Source organism: Oreochromis niloticus, linkage group LG18, assembly GCF_001858045.2.
Source record: "Oreochromis niloticus isolate F11D_XX linkage group LG18, O_niloticus_UMD_NMBU, whole genome shotgun sequence".
Taxonomy (NCBI): domain Eukaryota; kingdom Metazoa; phylum Chordata; class Actinopteri; order Cichliformes; family Cichlidae; genus Oreochromis; species Oreochromis niloticus.
The window spans coordinates 10829035-10856594 of record NC_031982.2 but is presented as its reverse complement, the minus strand read 5'-3'; the positions used below and the strand labels follow the sequence as shown (position 1 = coordinate 10856594).

Below are 27560 nucleotides of genomic sequence, written 5' to 3'. Positions count from 1 at the left end.
GCCAAAGATTCCCCACTGTATAGCTTTGGAAAATGTGAAGAAATTTATAAATGTTAACCTCTTAAATGTATTTCAGTTTTACTGCTTTTCCTATTGATGAAGACATTTCCAATGCCCATTTGTATTACAACAAAGTAATTAACTATCCTTTAAACAATTAAATTAAATAGCAGAAAAAAATGTTTTTTTCCATTATTTCTTTCTATAGAAATTCTTCCTGCAGTTGTAAGGAAAAAAAATGCTTCAAGCTAAACAAGCTGCTTCTCTGCATACAGACTGCTTTCACTTTGGCTTCTTAATTCAGTGGTGGTGTGAGTGTGAAACTAATTGGATGGGAGCTGCTGAAAGATCCCTTTTGTTCACATTTAAACAGGTGGTTTGAAAGACTTTTATTGTGAAAATACTGACTTTTAGAAATAAAACCTTATCAGTGAAGGTTTGTCTCAACTAGTGTGTTGCACAGCTGAATCCGCTGGTGGAAACAGCAACTGGGCAGTCAAACTGCCCAGCATACATGCCCAGGGCCAATAAGCTGTTAGGTGTGTTGAATATAGTGCTGAGGAAAAGAATAAATACTTCATATTCTGACGGCTTAGTATGAGGGCACTCTGCCTTGCTGCTTTCGCTAAGCCTGCTGTATGTTTTCCCCTTTTGTCCTCTATGTTGCCTTGTGTGTTCCTGGTAGGAGGTTTAAATTGGTGCAGCTTGGGGCACCCGTGCAGTCCCCCTGGGGCATTTAAGAGCTGTCTATCTCAGTTGTTGCACACTCTTTCCATCTATTTATTGGTCCATCCAGAACAATGCTATTTGTTTGTTTGGCCCTGTCCATAATAATTCATGTTTTACACCAAACATTCAAGCACTCAACCAACTGCTGACACATGGATACCATTGACCAACCCACCTCATGAAAGTAATTATGGTTTTTGTTTATTTTTGTTTAATAACTTTGTACATTTTGGTTAAAGCGGTGACTCTCACATTATTTGTCATGGAGCTAGAATCACTGACTTATACACATAGTTAATAAAGACCTTGGTATATTTCTATCAAATATGTCTCATATGACTCCTATAAAGTACACAGGACCTTTGGTGGCCTGTGCCCTCGGTCTTATTAGGCACATGCACACAATCTTTAATATGAAATTGTTAAAATGTTTGTGTTCTTGTAACCAGTGCTCATAATGTTATTTATTTTACCTGATATAGTTATATTGTTACTTTGTTAGAGTTATTTTGATATTATATTTGCACTATCCTACTGTACACTACGGTATCCTACAATTCTTATTGTATATTATTGTATATCTTTATTCATCTGTTCCTCTGTTACTCTTGCTGCACTGAGCATGTGTATGACGAAGGAATTTCCCTCGGGATAAATAAAGTTCTTCTTATCTTATCTTATCTTATCTTAAATTGGTTTTCCAGTTATGCAAAGATTTTAGGTTGTATTTTACTAAAGAAGGCCCTTTCACCTGCTCCCTTATTTTCCAAGAAGTCACCACAGTGGTTGGATCTGCATGTTTGATTTGGTGCAGATTTTATGCCAGATGCACTTTCTGATACAGCCCTCCCATTTATCCCAGCTTTAAAGGGCTGGCACTTGGAGTACACTAGCTTTTGATCCCCCTGACGCGGAGTTTGTGTCTTCTCCAGGGAGAAGAGAACATTGACTTTACCCAAATGTGAGTATACACAGCAGTGCAAAAAATAAAAATTGTGCTAAGGCCACTTCCTCTATTAAAGTGTATTGCCATCCTGAAGAACAGTGCAGCTGTGAGCAGAGTTTTCATTTCTTCTTCCTACTTCTACTGGTGTTGCAACAAGGTCCCATTTTGCTTTATTCCCCATCAAACAGAGGGAAAACATTTAGTGAGATGTGGCTGATAGACCTTACGATTTCTGTAGGCGAAATAATAAATACGCTGGTGGTGCGGTGCACTGGCTTTCAAGGCTCAAGAACGCTCAGTAATCACAAGTTTGAAACACTGTGAGCTTTATTTAAAAGTCATCTATGTGAAAATCTCATTTAGTAGATTTTTAACATATGACATACACATACCATTGTGCGACTCTTAAATTAATGTGCACAGATTCCTCCCCCCCCCCAAAAAAGCTCCATGCAACTCATAGCAAGTGTACAACTTTCCATTATCAATGATAAAACACCATGCATTTATGTGTAGTAAAGAAGTAAGCTGTTTTGATACAGAAACTGTAAAGAAAGCATGAGAGAATGGCTCCTTCTGAACACACATGTAGAACAGTAAAAAAAACAGAAACAGAGGATTTGTCCAGCTGCCTAAATGGCTTTCGTATTTTATTTTTCTATTAGAGACCTCAGTGGGTATTTGCTAAACATGTAAAGGTGACAGGCTTTTGGACATGATCAATCAACCATTTTGACCAATTAAACATAACTGCTAGCAGAAGCCATCGTTTGCATGCAGATGTGATTTATTCCTGTTTATGAAGCCCAGTGCGCTGCACTGTTGCCGAGGCAGCTATTAGGGTGATAACGGCAATACCATTGGTTTTTGGCACTTGGGGATTGAAATTAAAATGAACAAAAACAGCATTAGGAACTGCAGGATAGGTAAGGAGTCAGACATAGACGGAGAGCCTGGAGTTCTGTGTTCAGAAGCGGGCACGGATTCGGTCCAATGGATCTGTGTCCCACATCTTGGGATCCCAAGCCTGGAACCAGCCAGTGAAAGTTGGAGGCTCTGCTCCCTGTTTGATGGTGGTGATGGCAATTCCTTTGCGACCGGAGGGATCCGAGTCCACATATTCTTTTGCTGCACAACAAGAAGGAAGAGAGGGGAAAGGACAGGTGGAGAGATGGAGGATGAGAATATGAAGAGAGGTGGTGTTTACCTCTGATCTTAAGGTTTTTGGTTTTTGATTTGAAACTTAAAATACTTAAGCACAATAAGTTTACTGATTCTGTTTCACATGCAAGATGCTGTCAAACAGTATCTTGCGTGTGCTTTGGAAATTATCTTTAACTTTTTTTCAGTTGTAATGTAACAAACCTATTTTGGGAGCTCCTTCCTTTTCCACGTCATTGGCATCTTTGCCAATCCAAATGAAGACCTAGAGACAGGAGAGATTTCAAAAGTCAGAATTTTAAAAGTATGTCCTACAAAAGTTCTGAAAGTGACATTTCACACATGCCAGAAAGGTCATCTCACCTGATCCCAGGTGTCCAGGAGCATTACATCATCAGTGGCCAGATCTGACTGAGTGAAGTCTCCAGGAACTTCTTCCACCTGAGAGATGGGACAAAAGGAAGCTCAGACTGACTGCGTGCAGGTTTAGGTGCATTCAAATGTCACAGTCCTTACCAAATTAACACTATACACTGATCAGGCATAACATTAAGAGTACTGACAGGTGAAGTGAATAACACTGATTATCTCTTCATTGTGGCAGCTGTTAGTGGGTGGGATATATTAGGGAGCAAGTGAACATTTTTGCCGTTTCTCAATTCTCAAGTACGTGAGTACGTACTCGCGTTCTCGGCGAGTACGTACTGGCCGAGAACGCACGGGAGTACGGACTCGCCGAGAACGCGAGTACGTACTCACGTACTTGAGAATTGAGAAACGGCCTTTGTCTGAGTTTCGGACGAAATGCATTCTGGGATATTTAGCTGTACCAAGTCCACACAAGTCACCACCGATGCATGGTCGATAAAACGGGCGGAGGGAGAACACATCCGGGACTTTTTCGCGTTCTCGGTTTGATGCGTACTTCGAATTGGAACAGTACTTGGTCTCCGACTGATGACGTATCACGAGTACACGAGAACGCAAGTACGCACAAGTACGCATATTGAGAAACGGCATTTGTCTTCAAAGCTGAAGGCCGTTTATCAATGCCCAAGTACGCGAGTACGTACTCGCGTTCTCGGTGAGTACGTACCTGCCGAGAACGCGAGCACGGACTCGTCGGCCGTTTCTCAATTCTCAAGTACGCGAGCACGGACTCGTGATTTGTACAGTCGGAACACCTGCGTGCGTGATGATGTCACAGGTCCGGAGTTTTTACTGCCGTCCTCTCCTAATTTAACTGTGAGTAACATGTTATGAAGCTTAACTTTAATCACAGCCAAACCGATTTACTCAGGAACAAATAAAACACTGAAATAAACCAAACATTAACATTTAGAAGTGATCTAAGTGACTTATATATCATTTTTAACCTCAGTAGTGAAACCTCTATTAATAAAAATAGTGTACATGTACATACGTGTACATACCTTAATAAAAACAAGCAGGTGAGATGTTAGAACGCTTTTATTTCTATTCTAGTGGACACTCAATACTATAGACAGCTGCTGTTTTTTCTTTAACCTGAGTAGTGAGAAGTCCGCGAGCGGTTTGGGGGGGGGTTGGAAACGATGTGCCGGGAGTCCGCTGTTGAGTTTTGGACGAAATGCATTCTGGGATATTTAGCTGTACCAAGTCTACACCGATGCATGCTCGATAAAACGGGCGGATCGAGAACACATCCGGGACTTTTTCGCGTTCTCGGCGTGATGCGTACTTCGAATTGGAACAGTACTTGGTCTCCGACTGATGACGTATCACGAGTACACGAGAACGCAAGTACGCACAAGTACGCATATTGATAAACGCCCGAAGAGTTAGAAGCTGGAAAAATGGGCAGGTGTGAGGATTTGAGTGAGCTTGATGAGGGCCATATTAGGATTAATGAGGCCCTTGTGGGGCGTTCTCGGTCTGTAGTGGTCAGTATCTATCAAAAGTGATCCAAGGATGGACCAGTGGGGAACCAGCGACAGGGTTACTGGTGGCCAAGGCTCACTGATGCACTTGTGGTCTAATCCAACAGATAAGCTACTGTAGCTCAAATTACCCAAAAAGTTCATGCTGGTTCTGATAGAAAGGTGTCAGAATTCAAGGAGCAACACAGTTTGTTGTGTGCAGGGCTGCATAACCACAGATTAGTCAGGGTGTCCATGCTGAATACTGTCTACTGCCTAAAGCACCAACAATGGACACGTGAGCATCAGAACTGGACCACAGAGCAATGCGAGAAGGTGATCTGGTCTGGTGAATCATGTTTTCTTTTACCTCATGTGGATGGCCACGTGCGTGTGCATCACTTACCTGGGAACACCTGGCAGCATGATGCACTATGGGAAGAAGGCAAGCTGTTGGAGAAAGTGTGATATTTGGGCAATGCTCTGCTGGGAAACCTTGGGTCCTGCCATCCATGTGGATGTTACTTTGACACATACTACCTTCTTAAGTATTGTTGCAGACCATGTGCATCCTTTCATGGAAACGGTACTCCCTGATGGCAGTGGCCTCTTTCAGCAGGATAATGCACCCTGCCACAAAGCAGGAATGGTTCAGGAATGGTTTGAGGAGCACAACAGCGAGTTTGAGATGCTGACTCCAAATTATCCAGATATTAATCCTGTAGGATATGCTGGACAAACAAGTCTGATTCATGGAGGCCCCACCTCCCAACTTAGACAACTTAAAGTATCTGTTGCTAACATCTTGATGCCAGATACCACAGCACACCTTCAGGGGTCTATTTGCGTCCAAGCCTAGACCAATCAGGGCTTTTTTGGGGAGCAAAAGGGAGACCAACACAATATTAGGAGATGGTCATAATGTTATGCCTGATCTTTAGCCAGATGTGACATGTACACTCTAATAAAAAAAAGTTTGAGCTGCATTCTTCTCCCTGACTTACACTGAGGTTTCCTGTTTTGTTGGAGCAGCCAAAGAGACGTGGGGGTCTGATCCCGCTCTGCAGACTCTTTGACGTCTGGTAATCCGTTTTGCCTCCCAGAGCAGACCAGAAGTCAGCTGTGAGAGAAAAATAAACACAACAGACTTTAGCTACATGTAACATTTAATTGATGCTTCATTTGTTTGGACAGGAAGTGAATCACAGCCTCTTTGGGCCACTGATTAATGAGATGCATCAGCTCTTTAAGTGTAATCATAATCAGACGTGAAATGTTAATGTTCAGTATCCCTGACGCCATCAGGCATCAATGCGAATGGCAAATAAAGGTAGAATTTGGCTTTACATAAGTAATTTCTTAGCTTATATACACATTTTGTAAGTAACTTAAAAACAGCCAAAACAAATAAACAAACGGAAACTAGCATCTTTTATCACTCAATTGTGAATCAAAATCAAAACAAATTAAAATGTGATTTTTTTCCAGAGATTAAATATTTCCCATAAAATTCCTCCTTTTTTTATCTTCAGTTAAATAAAAGAAAAAGGCGCAGAGTTAGTTTCTTTCCTCACAGGTGAGTACTGAGCAATAAACAAGGAAAGTTCTCACTTGTTTTATGTTGGGGACTCACCTGGCTCCTTGCCCTCTGACACATTGCTGGGACTACCACCCAGGAAAGCCACCACATGCTTGGCCGCTTCCATCTCCTTATCGCTGGCACCCACGCCACGCCACACAAACAAGCCACTTGAGGTTTTCAGCACAAACACATCGTTGGTGTTCAGATTGGAGGCAGTAGCTTGGACCTGAGGAACCACACAGGTGAGAGGAGCAAATAAGAACTCTCTTGTACACACACACACTCACACATACAGTGTGTTGCGAACCAGCTTACCTCCACCGCACGGGTAGCATTGGAGGAGCTCTGCCGGATGTGGAAGAGGCGAGTGCTGGCGGCTTGTGTCTGTCCACCTTTGCGTGACGTTCCTCCACTGTGGATGATCATTGGCTTGCCCTGGAAGATGCTCATCAGGTGGGGAGGCTCCTGACCCTGTGTCACTCTCACCTGTGGGTGGGTGGAGCTTGGGTATTAACATAATTCACCAGCAAAGGCAATGACTAATCCAGTTATTCCAGTTTAGCTACAGATTTTGTTCTTAGGCTTACCAAAACCAAAGTGAAGTGGTACTCTAAGGTTCTGTATCACTATGTGCAGCAATAATAAGACTGAAATAAATCAATGCTCACTTGATATTCACTATAATTAAATGGAGTTTCAGCTAAGTGATTTTTATACCACAGACAAATGCAACACAACTGAAAAAAATGTGAAATATTTTAACTAAATAGCAATATAGTGTGATGATTATTATCTAATATTTTAAATACATGAGTTTTTTTTTAAAGAAAATACTCAAAAATATCAGTTGTGTTGGCATGGTCGTGTGAGAAAATCAGCTTAAAACATCTCAGAAATGTCTTAATGTCTCCAGTATTGCTGAGAGTTTGATGTATAACTAGCACTAACTGAGGGTCAATGTTTACCCACGTTTTAATGCAATTCCTGTAGTTATGGCACCTTATCTATTAAAACGTGCTGCAGTTTGGATGGGATCAAAATAAAAAATATAGAAACACTGCCCTCTGCTGGTTATCCTGGGGGATGTTTTTTTTTCTTTCTTATGGGATCTTTATGAGGCAATTAGTTTTCATCAGCCACACTAAATCCTCTGTAATAGTTAATACATTTGAAGGAGACAGGCAGACAATATTTGTTTTAGTCTTTGTTACACAGCCCATGAGTTAAAAATGATGCGTACTAGTTATGTGGGAAGTGTGATGAGCAGATTCAAAGAAAGATTAATGCTATATGTACGCATTAAGGTTAGTTTGAGACCTTAGCCATAAGCTCTTACTCAATGAAGGATCTCATATCACCTTTATCTGTTCATGTCAGTCATTTAGGAAGAAAAAATGACGCCAATACAATAACTGTTGTTTCTTTAACATTTCTAAGTCAAAGGTCTAATGTTTCCATTACAGGGTCTTTCTGTGATTACACAGACTTGTTTCGTGCATGTGATGTTGAGGTGTCTAGTGGGTCAGGTTCTAACCTGAACTGGGGCTCCTCCCATTGAGTCATCCAGCTTCACTGTGAGGAACGCTGAAGCGGCCAGTTCGTCTTGCGTGCACTTCAGCCCCTGCCTGACACAGTAGCACCAACACAGTCTGAAACATGTTATTAACTCGTGCGTTTGTGTGTGAGTGTGTGAGATAGAGAGAGAGAGAGATCTTAGACAGGGTGTGGCACACTCTGCCACAGCTTTTACTTCATACTAATTTAAAGAGATTATATGCTTTATACATGTTTTGCTGTTTTACCCACCATGTGTATATGATGTGCTGCTCCCGTGATCCCTGTCTGTAGCTGTAGAGGATGAGGTAACAGTCTCCCCCATAGAAGTGACCATAGGCGGAGGGATCCACGGGCACATTTGCACCATCCTCAACACGCCAGATCTAGAACACCAGACCCCAATCTTTTTAAAAAAATAAAACCTCACAATTGTGTTTATCTGTGTGATTGTTTCACTTTTTAACACCCTCCTACCTGGACTTTGCCCTTGCCATCGTCCACCATGCCGTGCTGCGCCGCCATGGCTTTGTTTGTGTGTAGGGTGGAGGCATCAAAGGGAACCTGCTTCACTTTGGCTATGCGGCCAATAGTGTAGGCCTTACCGGGACCTGTGGTCTCATCCTTATCCCTCCAGTCGGAAAAGAACTGCTTAAAGAGAGACGTTTCGCCACCTGCAGGAAGTACCTGGATCTGCAAGTCATACAGAGATTTGCCTTTATGGTTAGCTGCACTGTGGGATTTACAAATGTATTTTCTTTTGTCTGAGTTACTAAGTATATGCCGGCTTTACCGTTGTATTTTTGCTGTATCCCTTATCAGTGATGAACTGCTGACCTGCAGCCATGGCTGCTTTACGCTCCGACGCATTGGCCTTAGGGCCTGTTGGAATCAGATAAAACAAAGGAGGTGTAATTCACCTTTATGTTATTCAGAGAGAGAAATATCTGCAGATATTTACGTAAAGAGACTAATTGCAGTGCAGTCATAAAACACAAAATTACTGCTGTAGATTTCCTGTTATTGTTCAGCAGTGCCAAAAATAAAACCAACTGCATTTAAATATATGTCTTTCACATATGTAGCCTTAATCAGAGAGACCAAAAAGGTGAAAACACACACTTTCCAATCATTTCTTTGTTATAATTTGTGCGAAAAAAGGACAAGAATATTAGAAGTGTTATCACAAAAATGTTTTGCTGCACCTTTCCATACAAAGATGGTCTTGTCCACCCCGTTGTCCAGGATGTAGCACTCCTCTGGAGACAGCATGGCCTGTTTGAAGGGACTGGATGGAGCCACAGATGTCACCTTCATAGAGCCAGATGCATCTGAGATCTAAAAAAAAAAAGGGAAATAGGCCCCATCAGATACTGATTCTGTGTTTTGTTTTGTTTTCTATAATTATAAGATGAAATTTCTTTTTCGCTATGAAGTCTTTCCACCCTTGTATCAAAGCCAGGGTGTTTACATTTCTTTGACTGTCACTTGTGTTTCTCACCATGTAGAGGGCAGCCTTCTTCCTGTTGGAAGTCTCCACCTTGTCGTCATCCGGAGTACTGGGGGCGATGGAGGTTTTTGGTCCTAGAACCTAAACAACAAGCAAAGGCAGTAATCACTAAAGGTTTATCATCATTAGCACTGATTAAAAAGCTTTTTAGTGCAAATATAAACACAGCTTTATTCAGATGAACAAATATCTCTATAAATTGAAAGTATGCTCGTTAAACCAGCCCTCCCCTAACTCTCTCTATCTCATTAGGCATCTCTAGAGTTTAGCCATCTTGTTGTAAAGGAAGTGTTTACAAAGCTGCCCTGGCACAGAGCTGGCGTATGAGCAGCACTTACAAAGGCCAGAACTGTGCCCCGTCGTTCCCACACTGACTAACTCCGTGGCAGTCGAATGCATTAATTGCACTTAAAGCTCCTGCTCTCGAGTGATCACCTCTGAGGTTAAAGTGTGGTGACATTTCCTAGAAGAGGGAGACAAGTGAGGAATGTGCGTGTCTGACCTGTATGATGGGATCCGGCTCGTCCCCCTCCTCCACCATATGCACTTTGGCTCTGCCGTTCCTCTCATTATCTCTGATGTCGATGGTGACCTCGGAGGCCTTCAGCCGCTCGAAACGGTTACACTCACTGCCGCACCACTGATAGATGTCCTGCAGGAGGGGAAAACCCGGGAAATGAGGTTTAAAGATGTGAAAGCCGTAACTATTTCACAGAAACTGTATCGGTTAAACTACACTCTGTATATACAGTAGCAAACACACACACAAATAAAAAACAGCTCACCTTTCCCAGGTCAATGATGAAGCAGTCTCCTTTGTTGAAGCTGTCCCAGGACATATTCACCTCTGTTGCTCTGATGACCCTGCGACCCTTAACGTGCAGCAGACGTTTTACATCCACGCCGTTGGTCACTACATGTTTGAAACCTGAGGCCACACCCCCTTTCTGTGAAATCCAATGATGATTTGCATTAAGTTTTATTCTGTGAATATTCCTTCAAATCTAAGCAATGCGGGGGATGAGCTGATTTAAGAGAAGATGAGCTACCTTTACACCTGCGCTGCAGTTTTAGTTACAACTACTACACACAGGCCAAACGACAAGGTAAGTCATAAATGTTCAAGGGGAGGACGTCAGGAGTCAGCTGACGGTGAAATGAGTTTAACTCGGGACTGTAAAATCTTAAAGAAACAAATGGTTCCTTAAGACATGCTGTCAATTAATGGCATAACCACATGCCATCACTCTGAGGTAACAAAGACAATGGGCGGAAAAGAAACTAACATGATGACTGAGGATAAAATGAAGATTGTTGTGTGCAACACCGTTGTACCTGGGGGATGGGATTATCACGTAATGTGCCGTCCTTGGTAAAGCCAATAAACAAAGCAAGTATTTAGAAAACATGCAAATGAACCGTAGAAAATGAGTAACAGAAATACTCTCTGCTGGAGAAGAACAACATGATGATCCTTGTCAGTTTATAACCACACAAAAAATAAACTGAAATAGAAGTTGAATTAAATGTTTGTGTTTTGTAGACTTTTAAAAGTCTCATAATGTGATTTCCCTCAACATGATCCTTCTGCAAGCTACTTTGCAACCCTCCTCACCCCAGTTTCTCATCTGTATGCTCTTTCTAACCTAACTCAGTGTAATGCCTGCCACCACTGATCCGTCCTCTGCTGTGTTTGCTGTGTATCCAGAGCTTTACCGCAGATGGAACAGTGATCCTCGTTTGACTAAAGTGGTTTTCACTGAAATATGGGTGAAAACAACAACAAAGGAAACTTGCTTAAATTAGACTTTGAAAAAAAAAAAAAAACACCCAGAAGAGTCAGTGACTCATCCTCTGGTGAGGTCTGAAGACAGAGTGTTGTTAGACTCTTGGGGGGAAGGGGGGGCGTGGCTACTTTGACCACCAAATGAAAACCACATTCATGCTGTTTTTGGTCAAATGGTAGCAATTTTTTCCGTGGCAACAACGCATGCTCTGTTTATTGTCAGAATAGTTTCCTGACAGTAGAGTTAGCAAAGCTCTACTGTCGGGAAGGTGAGGTTTGGTTCTGTTTCGGCTTCGATGTGTCCAAACACTGCCAGTTTGGTTGGACTCTGCAACATATGCAGAGCAAAACCCTCCAACAAAAGTAGTAAGCAAGCATTCGGTCTAATTACATTTAACTAAAGCCACAAAGGGGGTGGGGTTATGAGAAACAGATGGCTGTTAAAAGTGGTTCAGCTTGTGTTTCTCAGTATCCTTATTTGCAGAGGCGGGTTGCCTAGGTTATAATCAATCAGTCTATCAGACACACCCTCAGACAGATATAGAAAAAAGGGGGGAATGCTATGATTTCTTTGAACTTCAGAATCATCAGCTCATCTCAACAACAAAGTTCACAGGACGCTGGTAATCATTAACACTGCAGATATGTTTCAGTCAAACAGAGTTCTGCAGCAGAACGCTGTTCTATGTTTAAAATATTAGTCATCACACCTCTCACTGTTTACAGGACTTATATATTTTAATGGTTCTGTTATTTAATTGCAGAAATTACAGAAATGTTCCTTATTTAGTTACTAATTTAAACCAGTGGTTCCTCTCCTCCTATCAATAGCCCTTTAATAGCTGACTGGACCCTGTCATTTACTTGCTCATTGCCAGCTTCACTTTTTGGACTCTACTGGTGTAGCTTTGCATGATTTTCAGGACAAAATAATGCTTGTTTTTCTTATCAAGGTTTCTTCAGAGCCGTGTCAAAACGTAACCTGGTGTGATGTTAACTTGTCTGCCATTTTGCACGTGTGACAGTGATGGAATCAATACAGGGGGCAAGCAAATAAGGCTCACAGTCACCCTTAAAACCACCGGTTTTGGGGGGAAAATGTGTATTCCCCACCAAGCTGATGAGTGGTTTCACAATTTTTATGGCGGTGGCTGGGAAATTGATTGCTAAAGCACCATTCAAGCATACCTAGAGACCAGTCAGTGACCCCCTTGGCAAGCCACCTCACCCCTGTTTTCGTCATTTGTCAGTTGTTAGAGAAAAATGTCTATCTTGTGACTGGTTGGCAAAAACCCTTTGACTGCTTTGTTCTGTCGCAGATTGCCAGAGCCACCTGTAGTTTGCATGGAAGATCCCAACTTCCATGCTTCATCGTAAAGCTCACCTGGTACTTGATGCCTGACTTGAAGTAACCCAGGAAAGTGTTGGACTCGTAGTTCTGCACCTCCCTGTACTGCACCGGGCCACCACCCAGGAAGTCATCCAGCTGTGAGGCAAAGATGGCTGCTGCTCCACTCTCATCCTGTGAACACTCATCCCCTGCAGAAAAAAGATGTTTGTAGGCTAATTCTAGAAACAATCCTCCAACTGCTTTGCGTTCACGCTCAAAAATCAAGTTTCGCACAGAGAAATCTGCAGCACTTTAGAGCAAGCAGTAACCTTATGCGCCCTCTGAGACAGGACTGGAGTCATGGTTATAATCGCATAAACCACATGAGCAGCAGAGCCTCTCTGTATCCTGCTATTACTGTCAGATGGCACACAACATGGATAAAACTTTTCCACAAGTTTTATATGACTAACATTGATCCCAGACGGAAGGATTAATTGTGTTCCAGTGATATAAAGACTGTAATGTCTTGCAGATGGTTGGATGGCATTGGATGCAGACTGGCAGGGAACTGTGCAAACCTGCAAAAAAACTAGTACCCCTCTCTAATGAGCTGCAGGGGCATTCCAGATATGAGTCATCCAGCCATTTGTTTTATGTGTCTGTTATGCAACCAAAAGGAAAGAAAAAATGTCTGGGGTTGAAAATAGGCTTTTCCTTCGGTGCATTGTTCAGGGTGGTTAAAGTTGCACATCACTGAGTGTTTTGTTCACACATAAATTAACTGTAAGGCAAAAAAAGGGAACTGTGCAGGCAAGAGGAATTTCACAAACTGCTGTTACTTTAAGGTACTCACACAAGCGAGGATGTTTCAGGTCTAAGATCTGAAAACCTAAAGCAGTTTCAAAACTTGTGGCAGTTGTGGCGCAAGCTCACAATGAAGCACGGGCATTTGGTTTCATCAAACCCAATGTTACACTTGTCTGTGAGTTTAAGTGCTAAAAATAGCAAGGAAACACAGCAGCTCTGGAGGAAGTGACTTTTTAAAACTGTGAAATTATCACTTAAGCTCGTAACAGAGGAAAATACCAAACATCATACTTTATCATTAAATGTGAATGAAAACAAGTAGATCTGCTTTGGTGCAATCAAACAAAACTAAGCAGAAGCCTCAGTAAAGTGCAAGGCTACAGTTCGCAGCATCCATGTCTTACCCAACCACATGTGAATGTTGTATGAAGGGGCTGAGGTGGTGAAGAGCAGCAGGTAGGCATCTCCAGTGTAAAAGGAGCCGTACAGGGCTTTGGGAACCGGCTTGAGGTCCATGTTCTCGATACGCCACACCTCCAGCCCTGGCTTCTTCCCTGCAGTTTCAAACTCCTTATGGCTAACCATGATGGCTCTGAGATGCAATTAAGATTAAAAAACAAAAAAAAAGAGGAAGTAAATAGTCTTGAAGTTAAAGGAAGCCAGGTAGAGACACAGAAAATAATTTTAATGTTTTTGCCATGCAAAACGTGGCTGCAAGTGAAGTCCTGGAAAGCCACAGAAAGCATTCTGAGAATGACAGAAACACAGCAGATGCTGCTGAGAGCGCTCACAAACACAATGCAAATGTTATTTTGCGTGACCAAATTTATGATGTGCTTCCTGAACAACAAAAGCTAGATTGTGTTTTAACACCAGTGGGGGAAGGGGGGGTTAACCACAGCAGTTTATAAATATACATTCTATTTCTCCTCTAAGCTTCTTCCATATTTGAACACTCACTTTATACACTGAACTAGAAAGACAGGTTCTTTAACCATACCACGCACTGCTGCTCGACGTCTGTCAACCAACTTTCAATAATCATATTAGCCATGAACCGTACATCAATGACTGACTGCTTATTATCTTATTTATTTATTTATTTTGCACAAACTCATGAAAAAAAGAAACCCTTTGATGTTCTAGAAAGTCATAATATATGCTGTATATTGTGACACCAGAGTCTGAAATAAAGTATGTTTATCAGAAATGACGGATGCAGGAACTTTGTACCACTATCAGCACACATTTAATCAGAAAATCATATCTCCACTAAAATAAACAATACTGCATTCCAGGCTGACAGTGCCGCGTGACCTGTATTGCTTGCTTCATAAACTCCTATCATATTTTTATGGTTGATAATGGAGTGACTGTATAACATCAAGTTATACTACATGTCCGGACTGCTACAAAACACAGTGAGAAAGCTGAAGCACTCAGTGCAGGAACACACAGGAAGTTCTTCTTAAATACATAAATATTGTGATAGGAGTGAACATTTGCTCCAAAGAAATTGAGAGATTATACAGTACAGATTGCTAGTTTGTCCAGATTACACAAGAGCCTGATTACAAGTGTGGCAGCAGGATTATTGCTGTACTTAGACTGAGACTTCTCCAATGACGCAGCTCTGACCACGTCCACTTCTACTGCTGTAAAACCATAAACCTACATTTCATTCATATACCCTCCATCTGATAAGCACCGTGCTCAGTCCGCAGGCTGAAATATTTAATGTTGCTGAGAGTTTAAATTACACCAAACAAACACAATCCAAGCAATCACGCATCACCACTTGGATGATTATTGTTACTGCGATGTTTGCTGGGCTGTGTCTTAAACGAGCGGCCTGCAGCTCAGCTTTCAGTGAAGGAGGTAAAAAATTGAGTGGACTTCCTGTAAGAGGCTGATCAATAAGTGCTGCATCATGGACAAAACCTCCAGACCCCATAAAGTACATGAACTGGAAACAGACGCAATGATATTAACACTAATGTAACACAGTAATGAGCACAATGTTGCATCTCTGTGGGTGGGTGGGGTGGAGTGGGGGTCATATGCTGGGAAGAGCATCTTCCACCAGCTGTGCTTGTCTGCTGCAGACCTCCGATATATTTACATTTTAAAAAGTGCATTTGTGTTAAGAATAAAGAATGGTCTGTGCTGCTTCTTCCTCTTTTATGAGTATTGCATAACTTCCCAGCAACCACTGTCTATGTTCCAATCTAAGCTTCTGTTTCAGTCATATTTCAATCAAACGATAACGATCAGCAGCAACACGAAAGAATATCGACGGCAATAGTTCCCATCACGAACTAACTCTATCGCTTTCTCTCCTTCCTTTTAGCCCCTTTCTCTGGCTGCTGTGACTCAGGAAGAAGAAGAAAAAGAAGAGGGGGAAAAAAACAACTGGAAACTTTCCACATCTGGAATTTCACTCGCCTGGCTACATGAGAGCGAAAAGTCAGCGATTATCAGCTAAGATCGCGAGCTGTGCACCTTTGATCTAAAGAAATTATGCAAGAATTTAAAGTGCAGAAATGCCACAGCGTGTGCACACACGTAAACTGGCGATGGGTGGAGGGAGGGAGATGGGAAAAAAGGGGGAAACTCACAGTTTGTTTGCAGGATGAATCACACGGGAGAGAAAGAGAGAGGAGCGGATGAGTCGATGGAGGTCGTAGATGCGGGAGTGAGGCGATTATGGACACTCTATGGGTTTTGATGTGCTGTAGATGTAGAGACGGAGGAGGAGGAAGGGGAGGAGGAGTAGTGCTGGGGGAGTGTCCAGCATGAATACTTATTGGGCAGAGAGAAGCTTTCTGAGAAGAGAGGATTGTGCTGTGATGATTCAGGAAGAAAGTTTGCTTTTTCAGTGCTGAGCCAACACGACTGTGAAATGCTTGTTGCACAGCGCAGATTGTAAAGCTTTCAGGTAGGGAGGGACAAAGTTCAGCATGCAATGGCTTCTTAGAAGCACCTGAATGCGTGACTTTGGGTTTGGCTTGAGATCGGTCTTACTGGAAAAAGCAAGAGCAGGGAAATGTGTCTGCCGTTGACATCCTAGAATGCAGAGGTATCATAGGAAATCAGATGCTGGGAAACAGCGTCAGGTGCTATAGTCAAAAGACAACTGTGTGTTGATCTGAAATACAGATGTTAGTGACACTTCAACTTCCCCCTTGGTTGAATAAACCAACCAGCCCCTGCACATACAGGACACCACACATACCTCTAAACGAGAGCATTCAGAACATTCATTCTGTCTCATTAGCTTCAGGATAAACACATTATGTAAAACACCTTTTGGCTTTGTTACCATAGTGCACAAATCCCACGGGGCATCTCACCATTTGCACACATGAAAACACCACTCACATTTGAAGGCATGCTTGCACAAGTCACACCCAGCCTCTACCTGCTGTACTTCTTTTGCAACAGGTACAGCGAAACAGAAAGTACACCCTCTTTCAGTTCTAATGACACCAATAAAAACTCACCCGGTCCATACCTTCTGAAATTCTTTAAATATAATGTCACATGAACAGCAATGTGTTGCATATTTGTTGTTATTAGTTCAAAAAAAGCAGTGTGTGAACAACTCAGTACACCCATGATTTAATAGCTTGTATAGCCACCTTTAGCAGCAATAACCTGAAGTAATTACTTTCACTATGACTTTATCAGTCTGTCTTATTGGCGTGTATTCATGCACAGCCCTATTAAGGTCCCGCCACAGCGTTTCAATCAGGTTGATGTCTGGACTTTGACTGGACCATTGCAACACTTTCATTCTTTTCTTTTTCAGCCATTCTGTTGTAGATTTGCTGCTGTGCTTGGGATCATTGCGCTCTTTCATGACCCGATTTGGGGCAAGCTATAGCCGTCAGACAGATGGCCTCACATTTGACTCTAGAATACTTTGGTATACGGAGTTCATCATCAACTCAATAACTGCTGGGTGCCCAGGTCCTGTTGCTGGAAAACAAGCCAAAATCATTACTCCTCCACCACCGTGCTTGACAGTTGGTATCAGGTGTTTGTGCTGATATGCTGTGATTGGTTTTCTCCAAACATGGTGCATGGTCTTTTCCATCCAGTGGACATTGTTGCAAAGTTTTGTGGTTTGTTCAGATGCAGCTTTGCAAACCTGAGCTGTGCTGGCATGTTCTTTTAAAGAGAGCAGGCCTTCTCCTGCCAACCCTTCCAAACAAGCCATACTTGTTCTGTTTTTTTTCTAACTGAACTGTCATGAACTTTAAAATTTTAAATGCTAATTGAGGCCTGTAGAGTCTCGGGTTTGTCCCAGTTTCTCTGAACATTTTACAGTCTGACCTTTGGGTGAATTTGCTTCGAGATTCTGTTCTGGGGAGAATGTTATACACACATGAAAATAAAAAATAAAAAGTGCATCTTGCAAACGTGTAGAAATTAGAAAGTTTCATACAAAATCATGCAGAATATTTCAGTGTAATCATCTTTTGTTTTTTGTTTTTTGTTTTTTACACATGACTCACAAGCTGAGAATGCAGTGTGAACTCAAAGGCTTCTTGAGAGCTGGACAGATGAAAGATCATGCTTCCTCTCTGTATGAAACCCACAGCAGCTGACGAATGCTTAATTAAATTGTTGCAGCAGACTAAATGAGAAAACAACCTGGTAACAGCTGATTAAAGCTTCGGTTTGTTTTACAAGCCGAAGAGAGAAGGAAGTCGGTTGTGGTGGTAAACATGGTCAACCGGATATTTGATCAAGTATGCGAAACTGTCTAAAATTGTGTGCACAGTTCGTGGTGCAGTTGTTCCTCAGCTAATGTTTCTCTAAATATCTGTGCACACCTACAGTAACTCAATTTAAGTGAAGCAGCTGAATGCAGAGGTGAAAAGAGGAAACATCTGTGCCACTGAATCTGTGACTTTGTTTCCTGTGGGCTTAGCTGTTTCCTTTGTCATTTTTTAGATTAATTCGTTTATAAGTGAGAAATCCACTTCACCACTTTAAACTCATGTTTATCTGCATCAGACGGGGGACCTCACTGTTGCCAGACTCGGTGGTCTTATCATTAAGCAGGGTGTGACGTGTCAGCTGAAATGCTGCCTGTGGCTCATTGTGCCACACACTGACAGCTGGCTGAAGCACATCCTCAGTGACAATGCAACTAACGCAAAATGGATTAGACTCTCATCATCGGAGGCTTATTCGTCTGTTACAGTCTAGTGCCTGAAAAGACTACATGTACAAAAAACAACATTTAACCCAAAGAATGGTTCTATTTTAAGAGATACACATTCATTTTTGAGATGAGATGGGATGAAACAACACCCTAACATTTATTGAGTCAACATATGAAAAGAGTAGCCTACTTAAGCAATATGGATTGATTCTTACAGCACTGTCAGACTCGTAATGGGCACTTTAATAGAGTCAGAACTGATGCACAAGAACTAGTAACAACAGTTCTAGGACATAGCAGTTGCTGATGTCCTAGTTTAAGATTTGTATTTGTCTTCAGACCCAACCAATGGTGACTCACATGAGATCACTATCAGACTGAGCACATCTTTCATGTGTGCAGTGGTACTTGCAAACATTTGGCAGCCATCACTTTGCAGCTGCAGAGCTGCTAAGTAACCCAGGCTTAGTGTAAACACTGTAAGCAGATTGGAAGAACCAATTGGTTTAGTCAGTGCATCCAGTCAAGAAATACAGTCACACAGCTGTAAAATCATTTATGGACTTGTACATATTAATCAAATAAAAGATAACATGGTAGTAGATGGATTTTATTTGACCCAAATGCAAGACAGAGAGGCAGACCAAAATACCAAAAACTGAGTTTTACTTCAAAATGATGCAAAAACTTCACAATGCAAAAGGTGACACAAATCTGGAAATACAGTTGAAATACACTTAGCTCCATGACTTGTTTGACAAAAGCACTGTTTGTTGGTTTGTTTGTTTTTTGTTTGTTTGTTTTGCAATTTCATCTCTGAACAGAGGCACATCAGACAATCGAGATGTGACTGAAGTGTGGACTTTGAACACAACAGCTAACATCTAAGTTTACAATCAATTTGATCTCCTGCTGAATTTGTAAGTTTGCTCACCAACAAGGGTTTCTCCATCAAGTGCTAAGTTGTCTTTTGCTTGGAGGTCAAATATGTATTTTACTCAGTGACAAATTCACTTGTTTGTATTTTTCCAGAGGCAATCTTTGGACAGATGAAACCAAGGTAAACGTGTACCAGAATGATGGGAAGAGAAAGGTATGAAGAAGGACAAACAGCTTATAATCTGAAGTCTGTCGCATTATCTGTCAGACATGGTGGCAGCAGAGTTGTGGCACATGCATGTATGGCCGCCAGTGAAATACGATCATCAGTGACTATTGATAATGCGACTGCTGGTACAAGTAGCAGGATGGCGTGTGAAGTGTACAGGGCTATACTTTCTGCTCAGATTTAGACAAAATGCTGCAAAACTGATCAGATATCACTTCAAAGTGCAAATGGATAAGGACCCAAATCATGCTGCAAAGTAACCCAAGTCTCTCTCAGTGCAAAGAATCAGGCTATTCTTGAACACAACAGAGCCTGCAGCAGCTAAAGATGGCTGAAGTAAAGGCCTAACAGAACATCTCAAGAAGAGGAAACACAGCATTTGGTGATGTCCATGGCTAGACTTCAGGCAGTCACTGACTATAAAGGATTTTTCATTAAGTACTAAAAAACAATCCTTATATTTAAGACTTTTTTACTTTGTCCAATGCATTTCTGTAGTTCTGTAATTTCTTAACAGCTAATGGGAAATTTCTGTAAAAACTCTTGAACAAAGTGTGAAAGACAGAGGGAAACTAGAAACACAACAAGTAATAAAAATAAAATCAAAAAAGAACCAAAAGTAATGAAATTATAAAAACCTAATACTCTACAAAAACCCAGAACCATGACTGATTGTTATCCTGACACTCGTTGGACACAGGAAGGTTCATGTGTAAACAGCCTCAGAGACTGTGCAAAACCTGGAAAATCATGCCTAATGTTTTTCAAAACCAGTTTCCACACTGTATTTATTTATAACTTCCAATGCCCCACCTTGTTCTTACTGGTTCTTAGTTTTCCCTCTGCCACCACATTTGAGTTGCTCCTGACATAACAGGAACCGAATAGTCAACAGTGTGTGTCAGCCAAACCAAAGCTGCTACAGGCACAGAGCCAAATGTCTTAAAACCTGAATTGTCATAAATAAGTAACTAGGAACCCTCTCTAGTCCCACTCCTTCTGTGTAAAGGTTTAGCTGAATGAGGGAAAAGCCAGTAAATTGCAGCTTGGTGACTGTGGAGGGCTGTCGAAGGAGATAACAATAACCTTTCAGCAGCGTCAACCACTAATAGTTGTTTTTTCATCATATGTAGTCACATGACAATCCCCCACCTGGTGACAAAGCACTGCTACACGTGAAGTCCATGAGAACACAGCTGAAATGTGGTCTGAGCAGATAGAACAGAAACAGGAACTCAAACCTTATTTTCTTATTAATCTTGTTAGCCTGCAGCTCTGCTTCAACTGCAGTGCCTGATAAAAGCAGAACAACCCACAGAACCAACATCCTGATGTGACAACGAGCAAACAAGGATCTCGTATTTCTAAACAACAGGATTATTACTTTATTGTAGTCTGCAGTACACAGTTCAGTGTGTTCTACCTGATAAACGCTTAACCAGTGTCTTGCCTTCTGTGGTTAAACTCGTGTGCCAAACAGACAGCCTGTGTTCGTGCAAATCTCTGTGGTTAACCCTGGCATACAGGTCTCTAGCTTTGCAAAGGTTCTCTTATGACTGTTTGTGCAAACTCAGTCAGGCACTATACTGTGCAAATGTATAGTTGTTGTTTTTTTTATATTTTCCTAGAAAAATAGGTGCAGAAATTTATTAAAACATGAGAAAACATTCATGAAAACACAGTTTATAAAAGAAAAAGAGTTTGTACAATTCTAACAAGCTTGAAAGACCATCTTTATTCTTCAGCACAGCCTGAACTGTTTTAGTCAGCTTTCATGTAATTTCTTTAAGTAGTCTTCAGGAAGAGTTCTCCAGGCTTCTTGAAGGACATTCAAAGCTGTTCTTTGGATGTTGGCTGCCTTTTGTTCTGTTCTCTGTCAAGATGATCCCACACTGCTTCAATAATGTTGAGGTCTGGCCTCTAGGGAGGTCAATCCATGACTGATAGTGTTCCAATATGTGTTATTTATCCAGATTTGCTTTTACATGATTGGAAGAGTGTTCTATGTTTTCCAGATGGTATTTCATGGTGGGTCAAAATCGGCACATTTCTGTGTTCAGAATTGCATCATTCCAACACCACAGTTTGAAATGCAGCACCAATCCATTGAACAGCCTCCGCCATGTTTTACAGATGGCTGCAGACACTCAAAGATGTAGTTCTCTCCTACATGCATTGACAACAATTTGAACCAAAAATGTCTAATTTGGATTCATCACGCCATAAAATCCGATGCCACAGATTTAGTCCAGTTCTTAGGGCAGGGATAGCTCAGTAGGTAGAGTGTCTGCCCCATGATCGGAAGGTCGGGGGTTCGACCCCACTGAACGGCTACCCTGAGGTACCCCTGAGCAAGGTACCGTCCCTACACACTGCTCCCCGGGTGCTGCACTGGTGGCTGCCCACTGCTTCACTGGGTGAATGGGTTAAATGCAGAGGAGTAATTTCCCTTCGGGGACTAACACAACACACACACACACACACACACTGTGTTATGTGTCAAACCTCATCCTTTTCCCCATTTTTCTTCCTTAAGAATGGCTTCTTGATAGCCACCCTTCCACTGACACCATTTCTGACGAGGCTTCAGTGAACAGTAGACGGATTAATTGAAGCGCCAGATGCATTTCTCAGGTCCTGTGTCAATACTTTGGTAGAGTTTTTTAATGCTCCATCTTCTTCTTGGTCTTCCACTTGTCAAGAAATGCACAACACTGTTAGTACACTAGTAATATTAATGTAAAAAAATTCAATTACTAACAAGAAACTACTTTATAACTTTGAAGATGGAGGCATCAGCAATCTCCCTCCCCATATCTGCTCATACTTACTGAGTACCTTATCATGTAAATGCATTATACATGAAGCCAGGAGGTAAAACACTGAAAATATTACTGTTGTAAGTGTAGGGCAGCCTTCACTGATGGAACACAGTATAGACAGGAGAGAAAATGGTAAGCCTGTGTACACCTGTGGGAAATCTGTTTGCATTGTCATCGGATGGTTGCCTTCGTGGAAATCTGCAGTAACAAGTTTGGTTTGCAGAGGTCGAGCTTTGATTCTTAGAAATTGGGCTGTCAGTTATTTTGTGGGAGTGTTTGTAGCTGTGGGCACTGGGTGTGTACCAACAACAGCAAACTAATTTGAGTTCTGTATTCATGCTCATTATATTCTCGATCTCCTCTCTCAGCCCTTGGTATTTTTCCAGCTTCTTGTGTTCCTTAATCATAGAGATCAGGTCAGCAAGAATGTGCTTTAAGTAGTTGTCATTCATTTGAAATCTCACCAGCTATTTCCATACAAAAGTGTAATTTTTTTCTTATTAAACATACATATTCATCTATGTAATGAGAGCAAGACATGTACTTCTACTTAGCAGTTTTAGAAAAAGTTCCACAAGGGAACTAGTGCTCGACTTTATGGCACGCAATAGACCGAAGACTGAACCACATCCTCTAGACTAACAGAGTTCTTAAGAAGAACTCAAAAGAAAAGAGAACAGAAAGGCTGGAGCTTCAGAAATACATACAGCTGAGAAAGTCTAAGCTTCAAATTATCCACCAGCTTATATTCAGAATCTCTGAGCCCTGCTGTTACATGAGAATGCAGAACAGGCAGCTTGGTTTACTGAGATGGTTGTAGCCTTTGTCTCTAATAGAAACACACACACACACACACACACACACACGCACACACACACACACACAACACCCTCACAAAGAGAAAGCCTCTGATAAACAGCTAGGCCAATGGTGAGGAAGTGTAAACATACACAGCGCCCATCGACGCCTCATATGTAGGGCGGAAATCATCCATGGTCATTAAACCAGACTGTCCTCCTGCCACAAAGCAAACAGTTTTTTATGACCTGAAACAAGTGAGCGCACCTCATCTTGACTGGACTGAAATATATGACTATTAGTTTTGCTTTCCCGGTATCTGTCTAAGAATTGTCGTGTTTAACACAAAGAGATTGTTTGACATGCTGGAAATATTTGTTTTCCCATCAACACAAAAGTAGTTAGTAAAGAAATCACTAGGCTTGCTCTGCTACCAGCATCTCTTACGTTCATAAATAAACATTAATTTATACAAAGAAAATGTGGGACATGATCGTAAGAGAGGCTGTATATGGAACTAATTCTTTGTCGAGTGCAGTGAATTACTAGATAAGTGCAAAAAAAAAAAAAGTACACCTTTATTCGGTTTCACTTTTTTATGTATTGGGACATAGCAAAATTGTTTTCTTAATACAAATTGAGCCGAAATGAGGAAAGAGTGTGTGCAAAGCTAAGAAACGAAGTAATCGTTTTCTGTATGACTTCATTTGTCTCTCACATCGTGCAGGAACTTCAGACCACACTTATTCAGAGCGTTGCTTCAGCTCATTGAGGTTTGTGGCCATCTATTTATGCAAAGTTTTTTAAGGTACTCCAACAAACCTTCTGTTGCATGACCCACTTTTAGTCAAGCTTTAGCTGTCAGATAAGATAAGAGAGAGATAAGATAAGATAAAACTTTATTAATCCCTCGGGTGGGTTCCTCTGGGAAATTCGGTTTCCAAAAGCACAGCACCGACAGAAGTTACAGAACGTGAGCAGAATATTATATATATACACATATATAAATAAAATATACGAAAGGGATAAATAGAATAAATAGGAATAAGAATACAAGGGAATTGCACATTTCAAGTATTGAAGTCTATTGCACCGTTGACTATTAACAAAAAGTATTGCACAAAAAGTATTGCACAGTGAAGTGAAGAGGCACTACAGCTTAGTTGTTCCCCCCTCCTTTGTCCTCCTGTTTCCCCTCCCTCTCCCCTCCAGAGAGGAGTTAAACAGTCTGATGGCGTGTGGGACAAAGGAGTTTTTAAGTCTGCTGGTTCTTGTCTTGGGGAGAAGCAACCTGTCACTGAACAGACTCCTCTGGTTGTTTACGGCCGTGTGCAGAGGATGCCCAGCATTGTCCTTAATGTCCAGCAATTTTTTTAGTGTCCTTTTCTCTGCCACTGACACCAGAGTGTCCAGTTTCATGCTGACCACAGAGCTAGCCTTCCTGATCAGATAGTTAGTATACTTTGATATATAGAGGAGTTCATAGTCAACTCAATAACTGCACGTTGCTCAGGGCCCCCGGCGGCAAAACAAAGCCTGAATCATCACCCCTCCACCACCGTGCATCGGAGCTGGTATGGGGTGTTTGTGCTGATATGCTGTGTTTGGTTTTCTCCAAACATGGAGCTATGAAATATGGATGTCTCCAGTTTGGTCTCACCTCTCCAGAGGACATTGTTCCACAAGTCTTGTAGTTTGCTCAGATGCAAGTTCAGTCTTTTTCTAAACGCACTTTAACATATAACCTTGCTGATGCTCATTGAATCAAGTGCATTGGATTAGCAGCACCAAACTGCTACTTATCCTCGTAATTCCTGTAGAAGTAAGTGCATGCCTACTTTTTCCCACACTGTTTCTGCATTACACTTTAATTTTCTGCCTACACTGTTGCATTGTTTGATGGTTGCATTCATGGAAATCTGCATTCACAAGTGATTCTTAGAAACTGGGTTGTCAATTATTTATTTTCTGGGAGTGTTTCTTGCTGTGTGGTATGTTTAATGGACACTGGGAGTGTGCTCCACTGATTTAGATTCTGTATTTCTCATGTTTATTGTTATTTATCATACTAATTATTCTTCATGCTTTCTGATGCACCCCTGGTCTTTATTTATGTTTTAAATGTAAATCACATTTTGCTTCCAAACATCAGCTTTTATATTGGTCCTGACAGTTGATGATAATCAGTAGATCAAGTGCATTAATGAGCAGCATCTGGCCCCCACGTACCCTTTTAATTCCTGTAGAAACAGGAAAAGTGTGTTTAATTTATCACACAGTGTTTCTGCATCGTGGCCTAATTTTTTGTTAACTAATTAGGACTCCATGATTATGGTCAAAGTGATTATCATGATTATTTGTCACATGTCACCTCCATGAATCACCACCTTACTATGGTGGGGGAGTTTGTGTGTCCCTGTAATCCCAGGGGCTACGTTGTAAGGGGCTTTTGCTCCTTGTAGGGTCTCCCAAGGCAAATTGCTCCTGGATGGTGGGTCAGATGAGGAGCTATTTACAGAACCTCAATGATTACCAGGGCCTCACCCTGGAGTCAAACCTGAGGAAGGTCCTTTGGGTCCCCAAAGACATAGCTCAAAGAGGCAACATGGGCCCGCCCTTTTCTGGTATCACCACCAGGAGGAGGCGCCACTGCGGTTGAGTGCAATGTGTGCTGGGTTGTAGTCAAGGGCAGACCCCCTGGCAGTTTGATTCCCGGCTGAGACATGGAGCATCACGTCTGTGATCGGGAAGGAGCCTGAGCTAGTGTGCAGTGTTGGGAAGGTTACTTTTAAAATGTATTCCACTACAGAATACCGAATACATGCCCCAAAATGTATTCTGTAACGTATTCCGTTACGTTACTCAATGAGAGTAACGTATTCTGAATACTTTGGATTACTTAATATATTATCATGCTGTTTACAACTACCTGAATGTACTATTGCTGTGATTTATTACTGTTACTGAAGGTCCGCGGCTCCGAACCGTAGTAAAGGGACCTCTGGCTAATACGGTGGGTTCCCGGGCTGGTAGCCGAAAACTAGCTTTACTTTGTTGTCTGGGTCAACTTTGCTTGCCAGAGACAGAGAGAGGCGTTGAAAGACTGCTCCAACGGAACTTATTTTTTTCCGGAGGAAAACACGAACACAGCGTACAGTCGAGTCTTAATAGCTTACTTACAAATGGGCTCGTCAGGCACTCTTCTTGGCTGCAGTGGTTATTATTATATTTACATGCTTCCAGCTCCCGTTTTTGCTCCGTGACAACTCGGACTTTTCCTTTCTCTCCCTCCCTCGCTCACAGACACATAACGGATACGGTACTCCATTCTCCCTGCAGCACGGACTACACCGCCCATGAGGCTACATTCTTTAGGGCCATGCCTGTAGCATTCTGCCTATTAGCTTAGCACAACAACAACAACAAAAAAGCGCTCTCTCACCCAGGAAACACGCAGAGAGAGAGCGTCACCCTGTAACCATGGCAACCGTAACGCTGCCGCCTGGAACAACAGAACATAGCTGTCAAACAAACCCAAACAGTCCTGACCCGCGATAATATGAAACAGGAAAGTACCGCCGTGTAATCCATTTATTTTAACAAAGTAACTGTATTCTGAATACCACCTTTTAAAACGGTAACTGTAACGGATTACAGTTACTCATATTTTGTATTCTAAATACGTAACGGCGGTACATGTATTCCGTTACTCCCCAACACTGCTAGTGTGTGAGGCCGGATACAGTCATATATATCTATAGTTTCCCCCGGTGGTTGGGAGGCTTTAGCCGATCGCAACTGACGTTTCCCAGCCTTCTTGGAGTCATAGCATGGGGTGCTGGAGGGTGCTCCACCTGGCAGACTTCAACACTGGACCTGGAGGGGCGTGGTTGGGAGGAACGGCATGCCTGATCTGAACGTTGTCTCCTGCTACTTACTTTTCCAGTCTTTTGTTGAGCTGTACCAACTTTTTTTAAAGATGTGTTGCTACAACCACATTCAAAATGAGCTAGTATTTTTCATGAAACAGTAACATGTCTCAGCTATATTGTACTGATATAGTTTTATTATGAATAAAATATCGGTTCATGAGATTTGTAAATCATTACATTCGGGTTTGTTTTGTTTTTTTAAACACAATTATCTTTGGAGTTGTATTGCGTGGATGCAAAATTGCTCAAAATATGCAGTTGGCCCCAAGAAAGTGTTCTTCATACAGCGTGCGGTTCTTTAAAGCTTTCAAACTTTTAAACAAAACAGATTTACTTTCTCACATTTTTACACATTTGCTAACGAATGTTCAAAATATCATACAATATATTACCAATAATATTCACTTGTCTATTTTCA

General features: G+C 41.7%; 1 protein-coding gene across 2 annotated transcripts; it reads right to left on the bottom strand.

The window, feature by feature from the left end:
- Positions 1-1984: 1984 nt before the first annotated feature.
- scinlb (scinderin like b) lies at positions 1985-16080 on the bottom strand. 2 transcript variants are annotated; one of them, XM_003437783.5, is made up of 17 exons: positions 15925-16079; positions 13711-13898; positions 12551-12705; positions 10166-10327; positions 9883-10032; positions 9372-9461; positions 9076-9208; positions 8664-8752; positions 8348-8563; positions 8123-8256; positions 7851-7941; positions 6632-6802; positions 6368-6542; positions 5739-5854; positions 3200-3277; positions 3041-3101; positions 1985-2803 (listed from the first exon to the last, which is right to left on the bottom strand). In XM_003437783.5, the coding sequence occupies exons 2-17, from the start codon at positions 13889-13891 to the stop codon at positions 2643-2645; spliced, it is 2163 nt and encodes a 720-aa protein (XP_003437831.2). In that variant the 5' UTR covers positions 13892-13898; positions 15925-16079; the 3' UTR covers positions 1985-2642. The 2 variants fall into 2 exon arrangements, with proteins under 2 accessions (XP_003437831.2, XP_025755749.1); XM_025899964.1 differs by lacking the exons at positions 1985-2803; positions 3041-3101; positions 3200-3277 and adding exons at positions 5141-5237; positions 5588-5604 and having other exon boundaries at positions 15925-16080.
- Between the last annotated feature and the right edge of the window lie 11480 nt (positions 16081-27560).